Below are 19,349 nucleotides of genomic sequence, written 5' to 3'. Positions count from 1 at the left end.
CTGATCTTCCTATTGGGGAACTGTCTCTCGCCGGCTTATATGATCGTAACATTCTACTCTTCTATTTCTTTTCCAGTTCTTCACCTTGCATCTACGTCGTATATCTGTATTTCTAGCTCTGTCCCATAATGGCTTGCCATCTATTTTTCTAAGAGTTTTCATCTCGGCGGTTTCTAACATTCTTTTTGTCCTCTCTGTCAGATCGTGTCTCTGCCACGTATATTATTATTGGTCTAATGAGTGTTTTGTAAATTCTGTCTTTCAGTTCTTTGCCGATATTTTTATTTCTTCATAATGTTTCATTCAGGCAACCTGCGGCTCTGTTTGCTCTATTCACTTGATCTTCCACTACTGTTTTGAGCCTTCCGTAGCAAGCTCCAGCTCCAATTTACAACTTAATAAATTTGTTGTTATTACCATGCATTTTGTCTTTTTTGGGGAAAGTAACGTGTTCAATTCTCTGGCTTCTCTCTCTCTCTCTCTCTCTCTCTCAAATTCACTTCAAGATAATAGTATTGCATTGTCTGCATAGCAGATTATTTTAAGTTGTTTTTCTCCCATTTGGTACCCTTTTTTAGATCTTACTTTTTATTATTTTATCCATTATCAGGTTGAAGAAATGGCTCAAATACTTGTAGTTTTCAAAATTGATAACTTTTCGACAATAACGGTATATATAAAAATACCAATTTCATAACATTACTAATCTACATAAAAAAAAACAGAGATAAAAATATATCGATAATTAATAGGAAATACAGAAACCGGATATGCATATATTGCATTGCAGTAAATAAATATTGATCTTGGTAACCGCAGGAATATAGATATATTTCTGTTTACCCTAGTAATATTATCCTGCTCTCTACAGGAATGTATTCTGAAAAAAAAAATACTGATATAAATATAAATACTATTCCATAATATCATGTTTCAACAGTAAATGGTGATCATTATGGTAATGATTTTATTTGGCTTATAATTAAACTTAACAAACATTAGTGTGCTGAAGCATATATTTGATAACCGAGGACCTTTCATCCCATTACAGGTCTCGTCCACTTCCAAAGGAGAGCAAATCCAAAGGCGAAAAAGCATCGGAGCATTCGTTAATCTGTAATTGAGAGTTGTAAGCGTCTCGGGCCGGCAGGGGGCGCCGGGTGCGAGAGGGGCTTGTCGTTACTTGCGCTCTCATTACCATTGTGGCGCGCCGTTTGATCTTGCAATTAGTGCGACACGGCCGTGGTAGAGGCCCTTATTACTCCGAGATACAAAGTAGTGCCGCCGTAGCGGAGACCTATACGCTACGGCTACGCAGCCAGCGCGGCTTCTCTCTACCGGTTCACCGCCGGTACTTCCGTTCTACCTCTTCTACTTCGCGGCCGATCTTACTGGCGGATTCATACAAAATAGTCTTAGTATTATGATGTACTCTATCTCTGATGTCATTTCATATTATTTTTAATTTTTGTATTGTCATAAATCTTTATAAAGTTTTAGAGAAAATTAATGCTCAACTAATATTAATCCATTTAGTTCCTTTATTTTTTTTTCTTAGAAAGCGTTATAAAATTACATAACAGCAAAAATGTTCACACGTGTATACATTGTGCAAGAGGAAGCAAATCGTTTGTTTGCAGTCAAATTTTTGTACTTACTTAAAAATTGCATTATAAGGATCTGGTGGAAAAATATAGAAATAAAGAAGCTTATGCTCATAAGGTATTCATTGATTTTGAGTAAGCATAAGATAGAATTTCTCGAGAGGTTCTTTGCATGTTTTGCACACATACGATTGCATTTATGCTAATTGGTGATGAGTTTAAGTGTAGCCATCTACAGGGTAACATTTCCTGCTGCATAGTGTATGCTAATGATGTAGATTTAAAGCAAAGACTGAAGCAGTGAAGAGAAGTTCTTGACGACAAATGTGTGAAAGTTAGTACTATCAATAAGTACCAATAAAGAAGTGTCACCCTCAACCTACGGAAGGAGCAAAGACTGAATTGCGTTAGAATTACATGATGGCCACGCCATCATGTAACATTTTAACAGTAACAAATATTCTACGAAACCTTATCGGAACTGATTGAAAATATAAATAGCCGCAAAGAAATTGTGTTGTTGGGAGATTTTAACGCTTGGACAGGAACAAAAACAAATGACAAAGTAGTAGGAAAATATGGTGACGCTAAAACAAATGAAAATGGGGAACACTTAATCGAATTCTGTAAACAGCACTCTCTGAAAATCCTAAACGGATTCTACCAACATAAAAACATACATAAGTACACCTGGGTTCAACCAACGAGAAACACACAGTCAATTATAGATTATGTCATCACAAAACAAGAAACACACATACAAGTTAAAGACATAAGAGTATTAAGAGGACCGGAGTGCGAAACTGACCACTATATGGTAAGATCAAAATGTTACCTACAGTATCGACCTCGGCTACTACATCAAAATGACAACCAACTAGCTCAATCAAAACCCCTGGAATCGAATCTACCTAAATACAATATTGATGCACTGCAAAACGACTCGACATCATTCTTATATAAGCTGCGACTCACCCAAAAATTGGCAAACCTGATCTACTCCTCAGCCCAGAATACCTATAAAGAGATAATCAATAAAATCAATGAAGCAGCTTATGAAGCGCTCGGCACAATCCAAAAGAACAAAAAGAATACTCCATTGTGGTGGACAAATGACATCGCCAATGCAGTACACAACAAGAAACAAGCATATCAAAAGTGGCTACAAACAAATGATCCAGATGATAGACGAACATATGCAAGATCAAACAGAGAAGTAAAAAATTTAGTAACTAAAGCAAAAAATATTTCCTGGGAAAGTAAATGCGAAGAACTCAACAAATATATAGGGTCAACAAGATCAAGAGAAGCATGGAAAAAGGTAAAAAATCTGAGAACAAACAGAAAAGAAACGAGTAGAATAGATTTAATAAAAGAACGATCTTGGATTGAACACTACTCACAACTTTTGACTGAAACAAGACCTCAATTCACGAACATCAGTTCAACAACATATGAACTGGAATTCAGTGAAGACGATGAAATAACAGTACAGGAAGTCGAGAATGCAATACAAACTCTAAAAAATCGGAAGTCATGCGGACCACAAGGTATACCAAATGAATTATTAAAACATAGCCCACAAGTATTACGGGAATTACTGGCGTATGTCTTCACCTTATTCTATAATGGATACGACTTACCACCGGAGTGGACAAAAGCACATATTAACAACATCTACAAAAAAGGAGATAGAAAGAATTATTCAAACTACAGGGGGCTAAGTGTCATAAATTCACTCTCAAGACTGTATGGAAAAATAATAAAAAACAAAATTGAAAAAGAGATGACAGATGTTGAAGAACAGAATGGCTTTCGTGCAGGCAGATCCTGTATGGACAGTATATTCTCTCTAAAGCAAGTTATCGAGAAAATATTAGCCCACAACCTTTCAACTCATATAGTCTTTATAGATCTGACAAAGGCATACGATAGTGTACCACTTTCAATGCTTTGGGTAGCAATGGAAAAACAAGGAATAAACAAAAAAAATATACAAGCAGTACAACAGCTCTACAAAAATATGACGGCAAACATTAAAACTGGAAATAGATTAACTAGAGAAATTCCTATTAGTAAGGGCCTAAAGTAAGGCTGCTGCATAGCACCTACACTCTTCAAAATATATCTAAATGAGGCACTCTCAGTGTGGAGAAGAAAGTGCTGCAATATTTGTCTATCATCTCCGATTCCATCCCAATCGGAGATGATAGATTGTACACGATATACTTCGCTGACGACCAAGCCATTATAGCTGAAGACGAGAGTGATGTAGGCTACATGCTTAGAAAACTGGAAGATGAGTATACCAAATGGGGCCTCATAATTAATATACAAAAAACTGAGTACTTAGTTGTAGGAGAAAAACCAGAAAGCCTACAAATCGAAATGGGAACTATAAAACCAACAGACAATTTCAAATACTTGGGAGTCCAAATAACATCAAAAGCAGGAAGTAGCGAAGAAATACACTCCAGGATTGGCCAAGCAAGATCAGTCACCAGACAGCTACACGGACTATTATGGAATAAAAAAATAACAAAAGAAAATAAAAGAAGAATCTATAAAACAATAATAGAAAGTATTGGGCTGTACGGCGCCGAACTCTGGGAAATAAACCAAAGAAACAAATCAAAAATTAAGGCCATGGAAATGAACTACTGGAGACGATGTTGCCAGCTCACTAGACTTGATAGGGTGAGAAACGAAGATATTCGGAGAGAAATGGAGATATATTCGGAGAGAAATGGAAATCGATCTAGACATAATAGACACAATCGAAGCCAAAAGACTTAACTGGTATGGACACCTTCAGAGAATGCCTGAAAATAGATGGCCAAAAAAAATAGAAGAATGGACGCCGCCAACTAGAAGAAAACGAGGTAGACCAAGACGATCCTGGAGAGACGATGTCGACGATGCAATGACCGCCAGAGATTTAACAACTGAATATTGCTTCGACAGAAAACGCTGGAAATTAGGATGCGAGAAGCGGCGCCAGCTGTAGAAGACTCGCTTGTTATATATATACATTTAGGATTGTTTAGTTTCTAGCTCCAGAAACACTGGCTGGGATGAAAGGTCGTGATATATTAACAAAAATATAATTAATAGAAAAATAGATATAATTATAAATCAGTTTAAAATCAGCCAGATAGGTAATAAGTAATAATATTGTCGTATGCAATCATTCGGATTGTTCCGGCGCCAATTGCATCTTTAAACCTGTTTTAGGTAACTAATGACGATGCACACTAGCCCAAAACTTTATATTTCCTTAGAAAACAGTGACTTTGATAGAAATGTGTAAGCTTCCGAGCTCCTTTGAACCGTGTTGACTTACGGACAAATGACGGGACTCACCGCGCTGACCGAAGATCACCAATTCTGACCAATTAAACGGCGCGTGAACTGACAAGATTGGAGTGAGAAGGATACGCTTATTGGATCCCAGCCGAAAGCCAAGAAAATAAAAATGTTGTTGGTGCCGAGGGTCCAACTTGTGTGCTCTAGCTCAGTATCTTAGCAGCTGAGCTACGGAGGTTACAATCATATAGGTTATAATCAGTTTTACGATATTTTAACTAAGACGATAATTATATTTTTTTACATTCTCTATACTATAGAAAAAGACTGGATTTCTTGTGATTCCCTGTGTATAGGAATAATTTTCAAAAAATAATTGGCATCTTGTGGAAAGCAATGTTTTCTCAAAATCTTCCAGTTTGAAACGTTGTAGATATTTGATAATGGCCTCTTTAAAATGTATAAATAAAGATTATTTGCCCCCTCTTTTATATAAAAAATATGAGACTTGCAGTTCTCTACATTACCAACGACTTTTTGAAGGTCTAATAATTTTAAGAACACATATTTTACTACTTATTATAATTAATCTAACAATGTTAAAAATACCCACTGTAATAGTGTTTCCATCAGTTTTGTCTTCTTTTGTAGAGTGAATTTAACAAGTTTCACTCCTACGGTGACAACTGTTATCAACTATGGTTTTAAGTAAAATAAAATGACCATATACTTTATAGAGGTCAAGCAGGACTTTTATGGATAACTTCACGAGTGAAAAGCTGGATGAAAATTGTTCCCTTTATGATGTCGAAAAATCGTAATTCTGATTTTAATGGCTTTCGGAGCTTTTCCAATAAGCTCGGAAATTATTTGGACAGTAATTAAAAGGGGGAAACACGATAGCTACCGTCAGTACAAACATTAAAAATTTCAGTTAAAAACTTTATTCACTGATAAAGTTGAAGTGGCGAGTTAAAATTTTTAAAAATAGTCTTCAAAATGTTTTTGAATGAAAAATGAACCAGTAGACTAATCAAAAGTTTTTCTAAAAAAACACAATTGAAGTGCCAATAGACGGTGAGTTTACAAAACCAATTCAAGTGTACAAGTGTTAAATACTACGCTAAAACATACAACTAAAAGAGTTTGTATTACACTAGAGTATAATAGACCAGCATTTCTGTGTCCAATTGACCTAAAGAAAGCGTTTGACAGAGTAAGACTCAAAGATGTAATCCATCTTCTGTATAATAGAGAAGTTCCCCTAAATATTATAGAAACTATCGAAAACATCTAAGAAAACAACAAAACGGAAGTCAGAATAGATGGAGAACTTACAGAACCTATAGAAAGAGGCAGAAGAATAAGACAAGGGGATTCATTGAGCTCCATGCTCTTCGATTTGATCATGGATGAAATCATCAAAATCGTTAACAAAGGAAGTTATTAACTATCAGCTCCGATAAATGATTAAAATTGTCAATCTTTTTAAACAAAGCTTTAAACAACTCTTTAACAAAAATTAGAACTTGTAAAGTATGTGGGAGACGACGTATATTTTGGCTCCGCAATTTAAGAGCAACAGCTTCAAAGATACGAATAACAATGATGATTCCAAACTCCGTAGCGGAGAGGGCACTTGAAGAAGAAGAAAGTGTGTATTATGATTTTGGGACTGTTTCATACAGATACTTCATCATCATCATTGGCTTTTACAACTCTTCGTGAGTTTTTGCCGCGTTTACTATTGCCTTCCATTGATTCCGATCCTGTGCTATTATTTCCCATGGCCTTACTTCCATCTTCTCCAGGTCTTCCCTGACTGCGTCTTTCCACCTTTTTCTAGGCCTTCCTGTCGATGTTCTACCATCTGGTCTTTCCCAAAACACATTGCTAATCAGTCTGTCGTCATCACTCCGTACCACGTGGCCTGCCCATCTTAATCTATTGGCTTTTATGTATCTTACGATATTTCCTTTCCCGAAGAGAGTCTCTATTTCATTGTTGTATCTGCTCCTCCATTCATTTGTCACGCTGTCCCTGCAAGGACCATATATAATTCGCAGGATTTTGCGTTCCCATACTAATAGCTTATTGATTTCTTTTTTTCTCAATGTCCATGTTTCACTTCCATATGTCACTGCTGGTCGTATTATGGTTTTGTACATTTGGATTTTGGCACGCCTTGAGAGAAGCTTTGACCTCATTAGATGATGAATGGCAAAGAATGATTTATTCCCCGCCAGTATTCGTATTTCAACCTCCCGTTCTCCTGTGTTTTCACTGGTAATTGTTGCTCCTAGGTATTTGAATTCTTTGACCACCTCAAAATTATGATCGTTTATGGTAATGTTTTGTCTTATTCGCTGTCGTTCCTTTTTTGATACGACCATGTATTTAGTTTTTTCTTCGTTTGTTTTTCAGGCCTACGCTTAGTGTTGCTTCTTCAAAGTTCGATACTATATCCTTAACTTCCAGTGTTGTCTGTGCTACTGCATCTACATCATCTGCAAATGCGAGAATAATCTTTGCTCCTCTGGCAGTTATGTCTGGTTTGACTCTGGTATAGATTTTTCGCATTGCATATTCCAATGCTAGGTTAAATAGTAATGGGGACAGCGGGTCTCCCTGTCTGAGTCCGGTGCTTATGCCGAAAGCCTTTGAAGTTTTGCCTCCTATTCTAATTTGTGCAAAGGAATTGTTGACACACATTCGCGCAATCATGGTCAGCTTCTTTGGTACGCCTAACTCCATCATTGCACTCCACAGTTTTAAGCGATCTATGGTATCTATACAGATACTTAGCTATCGTAATTCAAATATTTAACCCTAGGATCACAAAGTAGGGTCGCCGATCACCCGAGCATTTTAACTATCGTTTTATTGTAATCAATTTATTTTTAGGTCTACACAATTAACCAAAACCTTCTTCTTTACGTGCCATCTCCGCTACGAAGGTTGGCAATCATCACTGCTATTCTAACTTTTGACACAATAGCCCGAAAGAGTTCAGTTGAGCTGCATCCAAACTATTCTCTGAGGTTTCTCAGCCAAGACATTCTTCTTCTACCTATGCTGCGCTTTCCTTGAATCTTTCCCTGTATTATTAGTTTTAGGACTTCATCTCTGTCACCACGTGTTATATGATCCAGATATTGTAGTTTTCTTATTTTGATGGAATCCAATATTTCTCTGCTGTTATCTATTCTACTTAGTACTTCTTTATTGGTTATTCTGTCTGTCCAGGAGATTCTCAGCATCCTTTGATATGTCCACATTTCAAATGGTTCCAATTTATTGAGACATTGTTTATTTAAAGTCCATGACTTCCCACCATACAAAAGAATACTTTAAGTACTCGTTTTCTAAGATTTAGGCTGAGGTCTCTACAACATAATATTTGTTTTATTGTATTGAATGCACTTCTAGCCTTTTCTATTTTAACTCTAATTTCTTTGGTATAATCGTTTGTTTCATTAATGTTTGCCACTAAATAGTTATAATTCTGAACTCGTTCTATCGTCTTATTATTTACGTGTAGATTGATGAACCAAAACCAGCGATCAATAATTCAAAAATAAATAGATAAGATTATTGGATGAATAATGGAATCAGAAGGATCTGACGGCCTGATCATAAGGACAGTCATAATGAAAAATTGATACAATGCATTTTGACGATACAATAGACAGAAATTGTGATAAGCCAGAGCTTGTCTTATTTTATAATATCACTACTAAAAGGTGTTGATACAATTGACCACTTACGTCATTTAAAGACTGTTTCAAGAAAGACTAAGAAAGAATAGTCGAAAAGAATATTTTATGGCATGTTTGCTGCTGAAGAAATTTTTTAATAGAACCCAATTTTTAAAACATCCTGAGTCTCAACGGGACCCGAAAAGTACGGAAAGTTCGCTCAAATCTGTTTTCTGTCCATGAAAGTCCGCGAGAAAACGACGCCATATTTGTTGTAAAAATCTATGTGCTCAGCATTCAAAAGACATTTTGTCAATGCTGTTTAAACTAATTAGTAACCATTATATTTTTAGTTTTATTCACTCTTAATAATGATAGCTTCCAGAGGAACATAAAAATGGTATGGTATGATTATTTACCTGAAAAAGGGAAAACACCTGAAATATACTATTTGTACCATTTTAAAATGTATAAAAATGACTAAATTGTCATTAAAAAAATTGTTACTTTTAGAGGAGCAAATAAAATTAAATTATGGGAAGTTTTAATTTGTTTTGTTAAAAAGTGTAGACGACTTCTGATCTGCAGACTGAAACGCCAACTAAAATATCAAGTAACAATTGTTAATAATTAATATATCTGCAAATATCTGCATTATATTCGTCAGTGCGTTAGTTTTTATTATTATTTGTCCATGGAAATCAATGATGTTGGTTGAAGCCATTAATTATGGCTTTGTTTTTAGCCATACGTGTTATTTACAACAAAAAACACTTGTGTAATACCATATTGTAAATAGACTCTACTAAACGTTTTATTGTTTCTTGTCGTTTGAAAATGTTTACATCTCAACTAAGAACAATATCCTCGCTTATTTACAAAGAAAGTAATTCAGAAAGCTCAAACAATGAGTCCTTTGTGAGCAAATACCGCCCTATAAGCAGGTCATCACTATTAACAAAGTGTTATTTAAACTTCCTTGTGCCTACCAATGTTCTTCTCTTTCAATACGGCAATCTTTATTACACGCCATCAACTTTTCATACCTGTATCGTAATCTGAACAATTAATTTTATAAATAAGCGGCGGCACTATTAAAAGGCCTCAAACAACATAAAAAGTGAGCCGTATGCGGTAGCACTTATACACAGTGATCCTTCTTTTGATCCGGCTAGAACAAATTGATCGGAGGCCGACGTTAGGAGGGGAATTGTCAACGGCAAAAAATTTCAACAGTTGGAGATTTATTTAACAAATGCTGGTAAGAATACTGAGAAAAGATAGAAATGCTCAATGAAGAAAAACCACATGATGTCTTAACAGTTAATATTGTTTTAAGTTTCTTAAGTTGAACTTATGCTAATGGAAAAATCACTTTTAGTTCTCATTCCCTATATACTAATCTTTCATAAAACACGGTAATTTTTTCTGTTTAATATAGAATGATATCATGGCCGTGTCAGAAACACACCTCATGGGTAAACATTATAGTCAAATTACAAAATATACAGTCATTATCATCTTTGCCTTTAACAGCAAATTATTAAAAGAATTCTATTCTTTTGTGACTTTGATCTCTCAAGATTGGTAGTATATACTGATCGAGCGCTTTTTTCTTCAGGTGGATTGGCATCATCGATTTGAATATAGCTGCATTTCTACCAAAAGATGCCCAAGCCAATTTCCTTTTTCTGTTGATTTCTGGAAGTAAGCAGCCATATTTATGTATTAATTGTTCCAGGTATACATACTCGTCTACTGTCTCAAGTGCAGTGTTTTTTATTATTACATCAAGCATCAAGTTACTGTTAACCAAAAACGTTACAACGAGAACATTATCATACTTTTGTTGGAGATTTATGAAATTTTTGCCGCGCATGAAATCTCCAGGGAAACAGGAAATAGTTTCAACAGGATGGCGCAACGACCTATACAGCTGTACGCTACCTAGCCTTACTTCATGAACATTTTAAAAATAGAATAACTTCTCGTGGAACAGACATTGAGTACCCAGCTCACTAACCTAATCTGACAACACCTGATGCATTCATTTGGGGCATGCTGAAGGAATCAGTATTTAAGTCAGAGTCAGAAGTTCCGCCAGCAGATATTGGAGAACTACGACAAAAGATAATAAGTTGTTTTCAACAACTGCAGTAACCAATTTTTTATAAATATGTTGGATAATCTGCAAGATCGGTATAAAGCTTGTCTGCGCCACAATGAAGCACATTTTGAACATGTAAATTAAAAAATAAATATAATGTTTACTTTCGGTACTGTTTATTTGGCGAATACTGTATTTTCTAACCGTGAATAGGAAACTAAGTACAGTTGCGTTATTATGCATTAATACTCTTTTTTGATCAGATCACCCTGTATGTTGCACAAGCAGTAGGCAGTACAGGTGCTTGACAAGTTTACACTGCTACTTGTAAATCGTTTATCGGACACACAAGCGTTTGGTAAATACCATAACGTATGTGAACATGTCGGTGTAGTACTACTTGTGCTGCCGACGGTGATAACAATGACAGGAAGAGACATTTTGTTAGGTTTAAACAATGTACGAGGGACAGCAGAGATCTGACATAATTTAAAGAATGTAGAACATATTATGGAAAGCAAGTTTACTCTAAAATTTGTATCTGATGTTGACGTGGTTATCATAAAAAAGTAAGCAAATCGTCAAATTGTAACAAGTAAGTTCAAAATTTTAAATTTTATATATGTTTAGGCGACATCAATGCGAAAATTATGTAACGTCGACTAGATCAAACTGTAGATTCTTATGGTTTTGGACAACCTAACAATCAAGGACAGAGATTGTATGAATTTTGTAAAAAAAACGACGTAACCATTGCTAACACCTGGTATAAACTACTCAAACGACCACTATATGCTTGGAAAGCCCTATTTGATTATGGCAGCAACTCTGGATCTTCAAGAAATCAAATAGGTTATATATTTGTAAGTGGGCGTTTGTAAAAATTCTTTTTTTTTTAAACAGTCACTGTTGCAATTTTGACCTTGCACAAGCTTCTTCTATAGTAAAGATATTAGAATTACATGTAACCTCTATTGAAATCAAACAGCGGAAGTGAAAGTTAATAACTTAATAACATAAGATATGCTGACGATACCGTCCTTTTGGCGGGAATACTAGAAGAACTGCAAATCATTGCGCAACAACTAAATATACTATGAAATGAAAAAGACAGTCAAGATTTGATTTCACGTAAAAAGCGTCTATGTATCTGTTTATACGTATTTCTCTTAGTTGAGGAGACATGTCGTGGAATGCAAATTTTAGATTCCCCATGTCTCTATTAACATCTTTATCAACGTCTGCTTTGCCTTGCAATTTTTAGAAAGCTCAGATTAAGGCAGAAATCTGAATTGTGTTTCGAAACTATTTTACGGATTTAACTAAATATACATTGCAACGATTATGAACTAAAAATAAATTTGGAGAAAACCAAGTTCATGGTATTTACAAAAGCACAAAACATCAAAGTTAAGCTAGTACTAGATAGTAGAGAAATTGAACAAATATCTTCGTACAAATACCTTGAAGTTGAAGCCTGCACACTGAAACAATTCAACATTAAAAATCTGGAAGCATTTGAAATATGGTGATACCGACATTCTGAAAATGAATGCAAAGCTTTAATTAAATTCCATAAAAATCAGAAAGTTGGAATATTTGGGGCACATCATAAGAGGTGGAAAATACGAATTGTAGACGGTACATATTTTCTACATTTCTTTAGATATCTAATGATTTTTTTCCATAAAGCAAATGGGTACTTCTTCGAACCTTTTTTCACATGTCTTTGAATTAAAATATAATCTAGCTTTGTTTATATACATAGAACTACTAAAAAATATTGTGGAAAATTTATCTTTGCTTAGCCCTATTATTTATTCCAATTCTTCATCTTTGTTCTACTTTTGAAGATGTATTTTTCCTCCTTAATGCGAATCTGAATTGGCAATAACTTTTATACATTTAAATACTACTAATAAAATATCTCTTTAATATGCGTTCTTGCAACGATTATAATTTACAGAAAAATGCCTGAATAAAATTAAGTATTGGTCCTGTTATCTTCCTAGTAGTTCTTCCTCATCTTCTCCCTTTTCAAGGCTTACTGTTCCTTACTTTTCGTCGACTTATTTCTGTCTATCGGGCATTCTTCACCTAAACCTTTCTCTCCCAAGTCTTCTACCACAATCTTCTCCTCGGTTTTCCCATACTTCTCTCCTTCCATCAAGTCTGACATGACCAAACCACTGCAGTCTTCGTTTTGGAATCTTTTTTGAGACTGTAATCACCCTGGCTCTTTCCCTAATCAAGTCGTTCCTGATCCTGACCCATCTAGTCTTACCAACATCTTACTCCTTACCGTAACATTTTCATTTCAGCTACCATCATCTTCTTTTTTCAGAATCTTCTTAACAGGCCACACTTCACCGTCGTACACCAACGCAGGTCTCACCACACTCCTGTATATCTTTCCTTTTAGCCCTTCCCCGATTTCTAAATCACAAAGTACCCCGCTCACTCACTTCTAATTAAACCAACCAGCCTATGTCCTGTGAGAAATTTCTCGAACTAGTGTCTCAATTTCCGTTATGTAGAAATCAAGATATTTAAATTTTCCTACTCTTCCTAGTTTTTCTCCAAGTAATTCTATGTCTCCAACCATTTCTATACTTCCTAACTATATAAACTCGTTTTTCGACCTGCTAATCTCCCTCTTAAAAGCCCTTCTTCAACCCTCGAACTTCCCCTCCAACATATCTTTGCTCTCGTCAAGATAAAAATAATTTTTTTAAGTATATTTTTATACAAAGACATTTTTTTATTCTAGTATACTGAACGATAAAAAAATAGCATAGTTCAGCATATACAGAGCTCACTACTATTATCCAATGATCAATTTAAGGATTTTAATTTGCAAATTTTTCATATAAATATAGTATACTACAAATATTCCACGCCACCAAAGATGTGACCATCTAAGAGAAAGTACATAAAATAAAAAAGGAGACTTTGTTGTGCATGGAATTAAATTTTTTAAGAACGTTTATATAAAAAGATGCAGCTATGCTTGTTGCGATTATCAATAATTATACAAAATGAGTGAATGTAAAGTCATTATCTAAAAAATTACTAGATAGTTAACTGTTTTTCTTTTAAGTCCACTTTGGATCAATGACCATACCGGTGGAAATAATTGCGTGGTTTATATCAAGGTATTTTAAACAGTTATTATTAGATAGTTGGAGGAAATTTTCAATATTCTAAATAAGCTTGTGAGATTAGAAAAAATATTTTCAGAATCGGGAAAACAATTGTCAAAAAACTGTCAAGTTTAAACACAATTTTCAAAGTTTCTCACGAATTTTTACGATTTAAATAGTACTAAACACACAAATTCTATTCAGTTCTACACGAAACGTATTTCAGAAAGGTGTCTTTCGTGTAGTGTGTTAATCTAATTCACAAATTAGTCAGGTTTTTAGGAATAATACTTCGGACTGGGAAAATTTCCCGTCTGTGAAGGATACCCCAGATAGAGATGTCATAGAGAATAACATGGATACCGGATTCGACAACTACATAGTTAGCCAACAAATGCAAAATGTAAACAGCCAGCCATTACCAATCCAGTATCCATCAAACCAAATGAATTGTTACCCACAAATGCAGATTCCAAACAACACACAGGGTCAATCACAAATCAACAATATACAGGGTTATTCACAAATTTCATCACAAACACCAGGTATGAACAATATGCAAATAAATCAACCAACCACCAATTCTTCGACGAATATGATATTTCCGCCCAATCAAGAACAATATATAAATCAACAAAACGCGCCACACAACAGCAATATAAATAACAGAAATAGCCAGCAATACTACAGAATGTCATCAACAAGCGATGACGAACCAGAAAGTGTAAATGTGTCAACAAAAAACTCATGGCAAGTAGTTAAAACTACAAAACGCAGAAAAATCAGATCAAATGTAGAAACAGACAAAGAAGATGATACCATTACACTATCGAACAAATATAATACACTAACGGAAACCCAAGAAAATGAAACCAATCAAAATGAAACAGCGCCAAGAAAACCTAAACCACCACCAATATTTGTTTACGGTGTAAGCGACTTCCCAGAAATGAGGAAAAAATTTACAGAAATAGCTGAAGCTGAACAATACGAAACCAGGACTATGGCAAATAATACAGTCAAAATCATTTGTAGCGATCCAGAAATATACAGAAAATTATCAAGATATATGAGAGAGATCAACATTATTCATCACACATATCAACCAAAGGAAGAAAGGGCCTATAGAGTCGTAATTAAATACCTTCACTATTCACATGCAACAGAAGATATCAAAGAAGAACTGACAAAACTGGGTCACAAGGTAAGAAACATCATTAATGCTAAACATAGGATTACAAAAGAGCCAATAAATATGTTCTTTGTTGACCTTGAACCATCAGACAATAACCAAGATATTTATAAAATTCAGAAATTACAACACTGCAATATACAAATTGAACCACCCATAAAAACCAAAAATATCATCCAATGTATGAGATGTCAATTATATGGCCATTCAAAAACATATTGCAATAGACCATATGTCTGTGTGAAATGTGGAGGGCAGCACAGTACAAACAGCTGTAAAAAAAACAAGAACACACCAGCTACGTGTGCTTTATGTGGAGGAGATCACCCAGCTAACTATAAAGGATGCGAATATTATCGTAATTTAAATAGAAATAAAAATATAGCACAAACTACATATAATCATCACCAAAATATGTCGCAAGCACGTAACACAAACTTTATACCCAATACAGTAAGACCAAATGTAAGCTATGCTAATGCAGCGAGTAATAGACAACCTCCTGCTGCTCCTTCAGATAACCAAGATTCAAACACTATTCTTATGAAGTTTTTAGAAGAATTCAAAGCCATGTTTAATCAAATCTTGCAACAAAACAGCATGGTAATAAACATGCTAAGTAAACTCGTATGCAAATAAAATTCTTTTTACGAATAGCTGAATGGAACGCCAATGGCCTGCTGAATCATAAGGACGAGGTGATAATATTTCTACAACAAAATTTTATAGATATATTATTAATAAGTGAGACACATTTTACAGACAAATCGTATTTTAAAATACCTCATTATCTAACGTACCATACTAACCACCCAGACAAGACAGCCCATGGAGGTACAGTAATCTTGATCAAACAATCAATTAAACATTTCATGATGGAAAGTTATATAACAGACTGTATCCAAGCTACAGTAATTAAAGTGTGCTCATTATCTTACGAAATAACAATAGCAGCAGTATATTGCCCTCCAAAGCACAATATTAAAAAAAACGATTTCGGATCCTTCTTCAATACTCTAGGTCCAAAATTTATCGCAGCTGGTGAATTTAATAGTAAACACACTTACTGGGGATCAAGAATAATAACAACAAAGGGGAGAGAGCTCTATAGCTTAATGCAAGAAAATAAATACTCATATTTATCAACAGGAACACCAACGTACTGGCCAACGGACCCCAAAAAAAGACCAGACCTCTTAGATTTTTGCATCATAAAAGGAATATCTAACACCTTTATGGACATAGTTCCAAGTTATGATCTATCTTCAGATCATTCACCAATTATTGCAACAATTAGCACATGCGTTATTAACAAACAACCTACTCCAAAACTGCATGGACCTAGAACAGATTGGAACCTTTACCGAAAAATACTGGATGAAAACATTAAACTAAATGTAAGACTAAAAAGCCATTCAGAAATAGAAGCAGCTACAAACAACCTTATAACTTTATTGCAAAACGCTGCAAAAAAAGCGACACCGAACGATGCAGATAAAAATAAAATCGAGAAAAGAATAAATATTCCATTAGAAATTAAAAAGCTCATTGCTGAAAAAAGAAGAGCAAGAGCCAAATGGCAACAAAGTCGGAACCCAGCGGATAAAACGTTTTACAATCGCTTAACCAATAAATTAAAAACACAACTAAAAATTGCAAGAGAAGAGTCAGTCAAAAAATATGTAACACAACTTAATAGATACGACCATTCAATATGGAAACCAATCAAATCATCCTTAAAACCTCAAGCAATATCCCCACCAGTAAGAAAAACTACAGACACACAGAACCAATGGGCAAGAAGCGATAAAGAAAAATCAGAATTATTTGCTGAACATTTAGCAACAGTATTCCAACCACACAACAATGAAGAAGATCAAGAAATTATTAATTATTTAAACTCAGAACAACCATCAGTAAATCCAATAAAATTAACAACACCCAAAGAACTTAAAGAAGAAATCTTAAGACTGAATATCAAAAAGTCACCAGGAATTGACCTAATAACATCAAAAATGCTAAAAGAATTACCAATAAAGGGTATAGTAATCCTTACATATATATTTAACGCAATATTAAGATGTAATTATTGGCCTAACAATCTAAAAATTGCAGAAATAATTTTGATCTACAACTCGCAGTTTCAGTAAATAATTTAAATTTATGATTTCTTCCCAAACAATATTCGTCAATTGCCAAAGAATACCCAGGTTACGTCAATGTTTGTTAAAATTAGTAGAAATTATCAATTATTAGAAAATTTTTAACACCTTTTCACCATTAAAATTCAGTAAAATTTGTGAGATGAATGAAAAATATATACTGTTAAAATTTACCAAATATTAAATAAATCGAATCATATTATACCTAAACTTTTTGTCAACATAAAATTGTTATTTTGAATAAGAAAAAAATCCTACCTGTGTGAGGACTCGCATGTTGCAGACCACGCGCCAATCACGTCAAAAAAGCACACCTGACGATTCTCTTCGTCGTTCCGCGATTCTCGTATTCGTTATCTCTCACTACGTCTTTCTATTTGGCCGCATGAACAACCGCTTCACGATCACGAAAGCCGATCTCCGACTAACTCACAAAACTCCAAACGGCCTCCACTGAGCCTGCACGTCCATGACGGTGCGAGATATAAACGTTCCCCACCACCCTTAACACGGGGATGCGCCACTCCGAATTTTTACACTAATCTTAACCCCCGATGGGCAGGGTTAACCAATTTTTGGAAATATGAACAAGTGATTTCCTGCTGACTGAAAAGATTTTTTCCGTAAGTAAGGAGGGCTGACAATGCAATAAAACCGACAAATAAAATTTCTTAGATAAATAAATCTTGTTTGTCCCCTTCTTCTTTGATTTTCACAATTATTTTCTTCTCGAATTATATTTGTCTCAATTAACTAAAAGTTTAATAATTGAAAAACTGACGATTTTCATTACAATTTTGTGTAAAAATTCTGAATATTATATTCTGCATAAATCTTGGGATTATTAATATAATTCAATATTTTTCACATTATAGCACGAGTTTTCATTTTCAATTAATACTTTAAAGTCTTACCTGGTCTGTACAGAAACATGTTAGCGGGTGCGGGGTACTACACTGTACTTTGGTTGTATTGGAAGTATGTTGACCAAATCATTCTGGATACGATGCTGATAGTTAAATGCCCGAAAATCTTTTTATGCGATAAGAGTGACAAGACCTTTTCCCAATCTAAGAAACATTATACTGAAATGATGGTATTTTCTCAAGTAAAATGATCCTAAAGCAAACAGATCCTCCGTCCAGAATTCCGGGTGAGGAATATTTATAATACACTGTTAAAAGTATAATACACTGTTAAAGGTTAGAAGAATAAGGATAGGCTCTCAGTATCTTCGAAGTTTTACGGGTAAGAGTATAGGTATAATTAGTATCTAAGCTTAAAAGAAGAAGGGTAAAAAGTACTGTCATTCGTGAGACGAAGTGGAAAGATAAAGATCGAAATAACTATGTTAAGAATACAAATTGTGGTATGCAAGGAAAATTTTCCCCGTAAAATTCATTGGTTTGACGAAGAATGCAAGAATGCAATAAAAAAAATATTAATAAAGCCTGCAGAAAGATGCTTACCCGACTAACTAGAACAGCTGTAGAGAATTATCAGACAAAGAAAAAGGAAGAACAGAGGATGTACAAAAAAAAAACAAAAGACACCACTTAAATAAGAAACTTAAATATACAGAAAACCTTAACAGAAAGAAAGAATTCAGGTCATTCTATAAAAATGTCAATATCTACAGAAAGCAATTCAAATCAACCAAAAGCCAATGCCAGAAGTCAGAATAGTGACCTATTAACAGCAATGAAAGATGTACTCACTAGATGGGTGGAGTACTTTAACCAGGTACTTAATATAGAGAAAGAAGAAGAAAACCTGGAAGACAAAAGAGATGAGGTAAGCGGAAAAGACGATAGGAAAGAGGAACCACCAACTATTCCTGAAGTTAAAAACGCAGTTAAAAAACTATCCAGAAACAAATCACCCGGAATAGATAATCTCCCAACTGAACTATATATAAAGAAGGTTGCCACAATACTCATAATGGCACTATAGCAGCTGATAAAATAAATATGGACACAGAAATCCCTCCTCAGTAATTGGAATATTGGAATACTTTGCACCATACATAAAAAATAGAGATTTTTGAATGCTCTAACCACAGAGGAATAGCATTAGAGAAAGAAAGTGAAGACAAAATGTGAAGAAAAGAAGAAAGCAAGAAAGAGATGAACGAACT

At 34.6% G+C, this 19,349-nt stretch overlaps 1 protein-coding gene across 1 annotated transcript in view; it reads right to left on the bottom strand.

Annotated features, from left to right (window-relative positions):
- Positions 1 to 17,678, bottom strand: part of Notum (palmitoleoyl-protein carboxylesterase notum) — a 78,052-nt gene extending 60,374 nt beyond the window's left edge. Inside the window, exon 1 of the mRNA XM_072520795.1 lies at positions 17,471 to 17,678. Coding sequence (XP_072376896.1) covers positions 17,471 to 17,488 — 18 coding nt within the window. The 5' untranslated portion in view covers positions 17,489 to 17,678. The remainder of the gene's footprint in view (positions 1 to 17,470) is intronic.
- Positions 17,679 to 19,349: the final 1,671 nt, after the last annotated feature.

This window comes from Diabrotica undecimpunctata, chromosome 1 (genome assembly GCF_040954645.1).
Source record: "Diabrotica undecimpunctata isolate CICGRU chromosome 1, icDiaUnde3, whole genome shotgun sequence".
NCBI lineage: Eukaryota > Metazoa > Arthropoda > Insecta > Coleoptera > Chrysomelidae > Diabrotica > Diabrotica undecimpunctata.
Note: the sequence above shows the minus strand (reverse complement) of the source record. Positions and strands in the feature narration are given on the sequence as shown.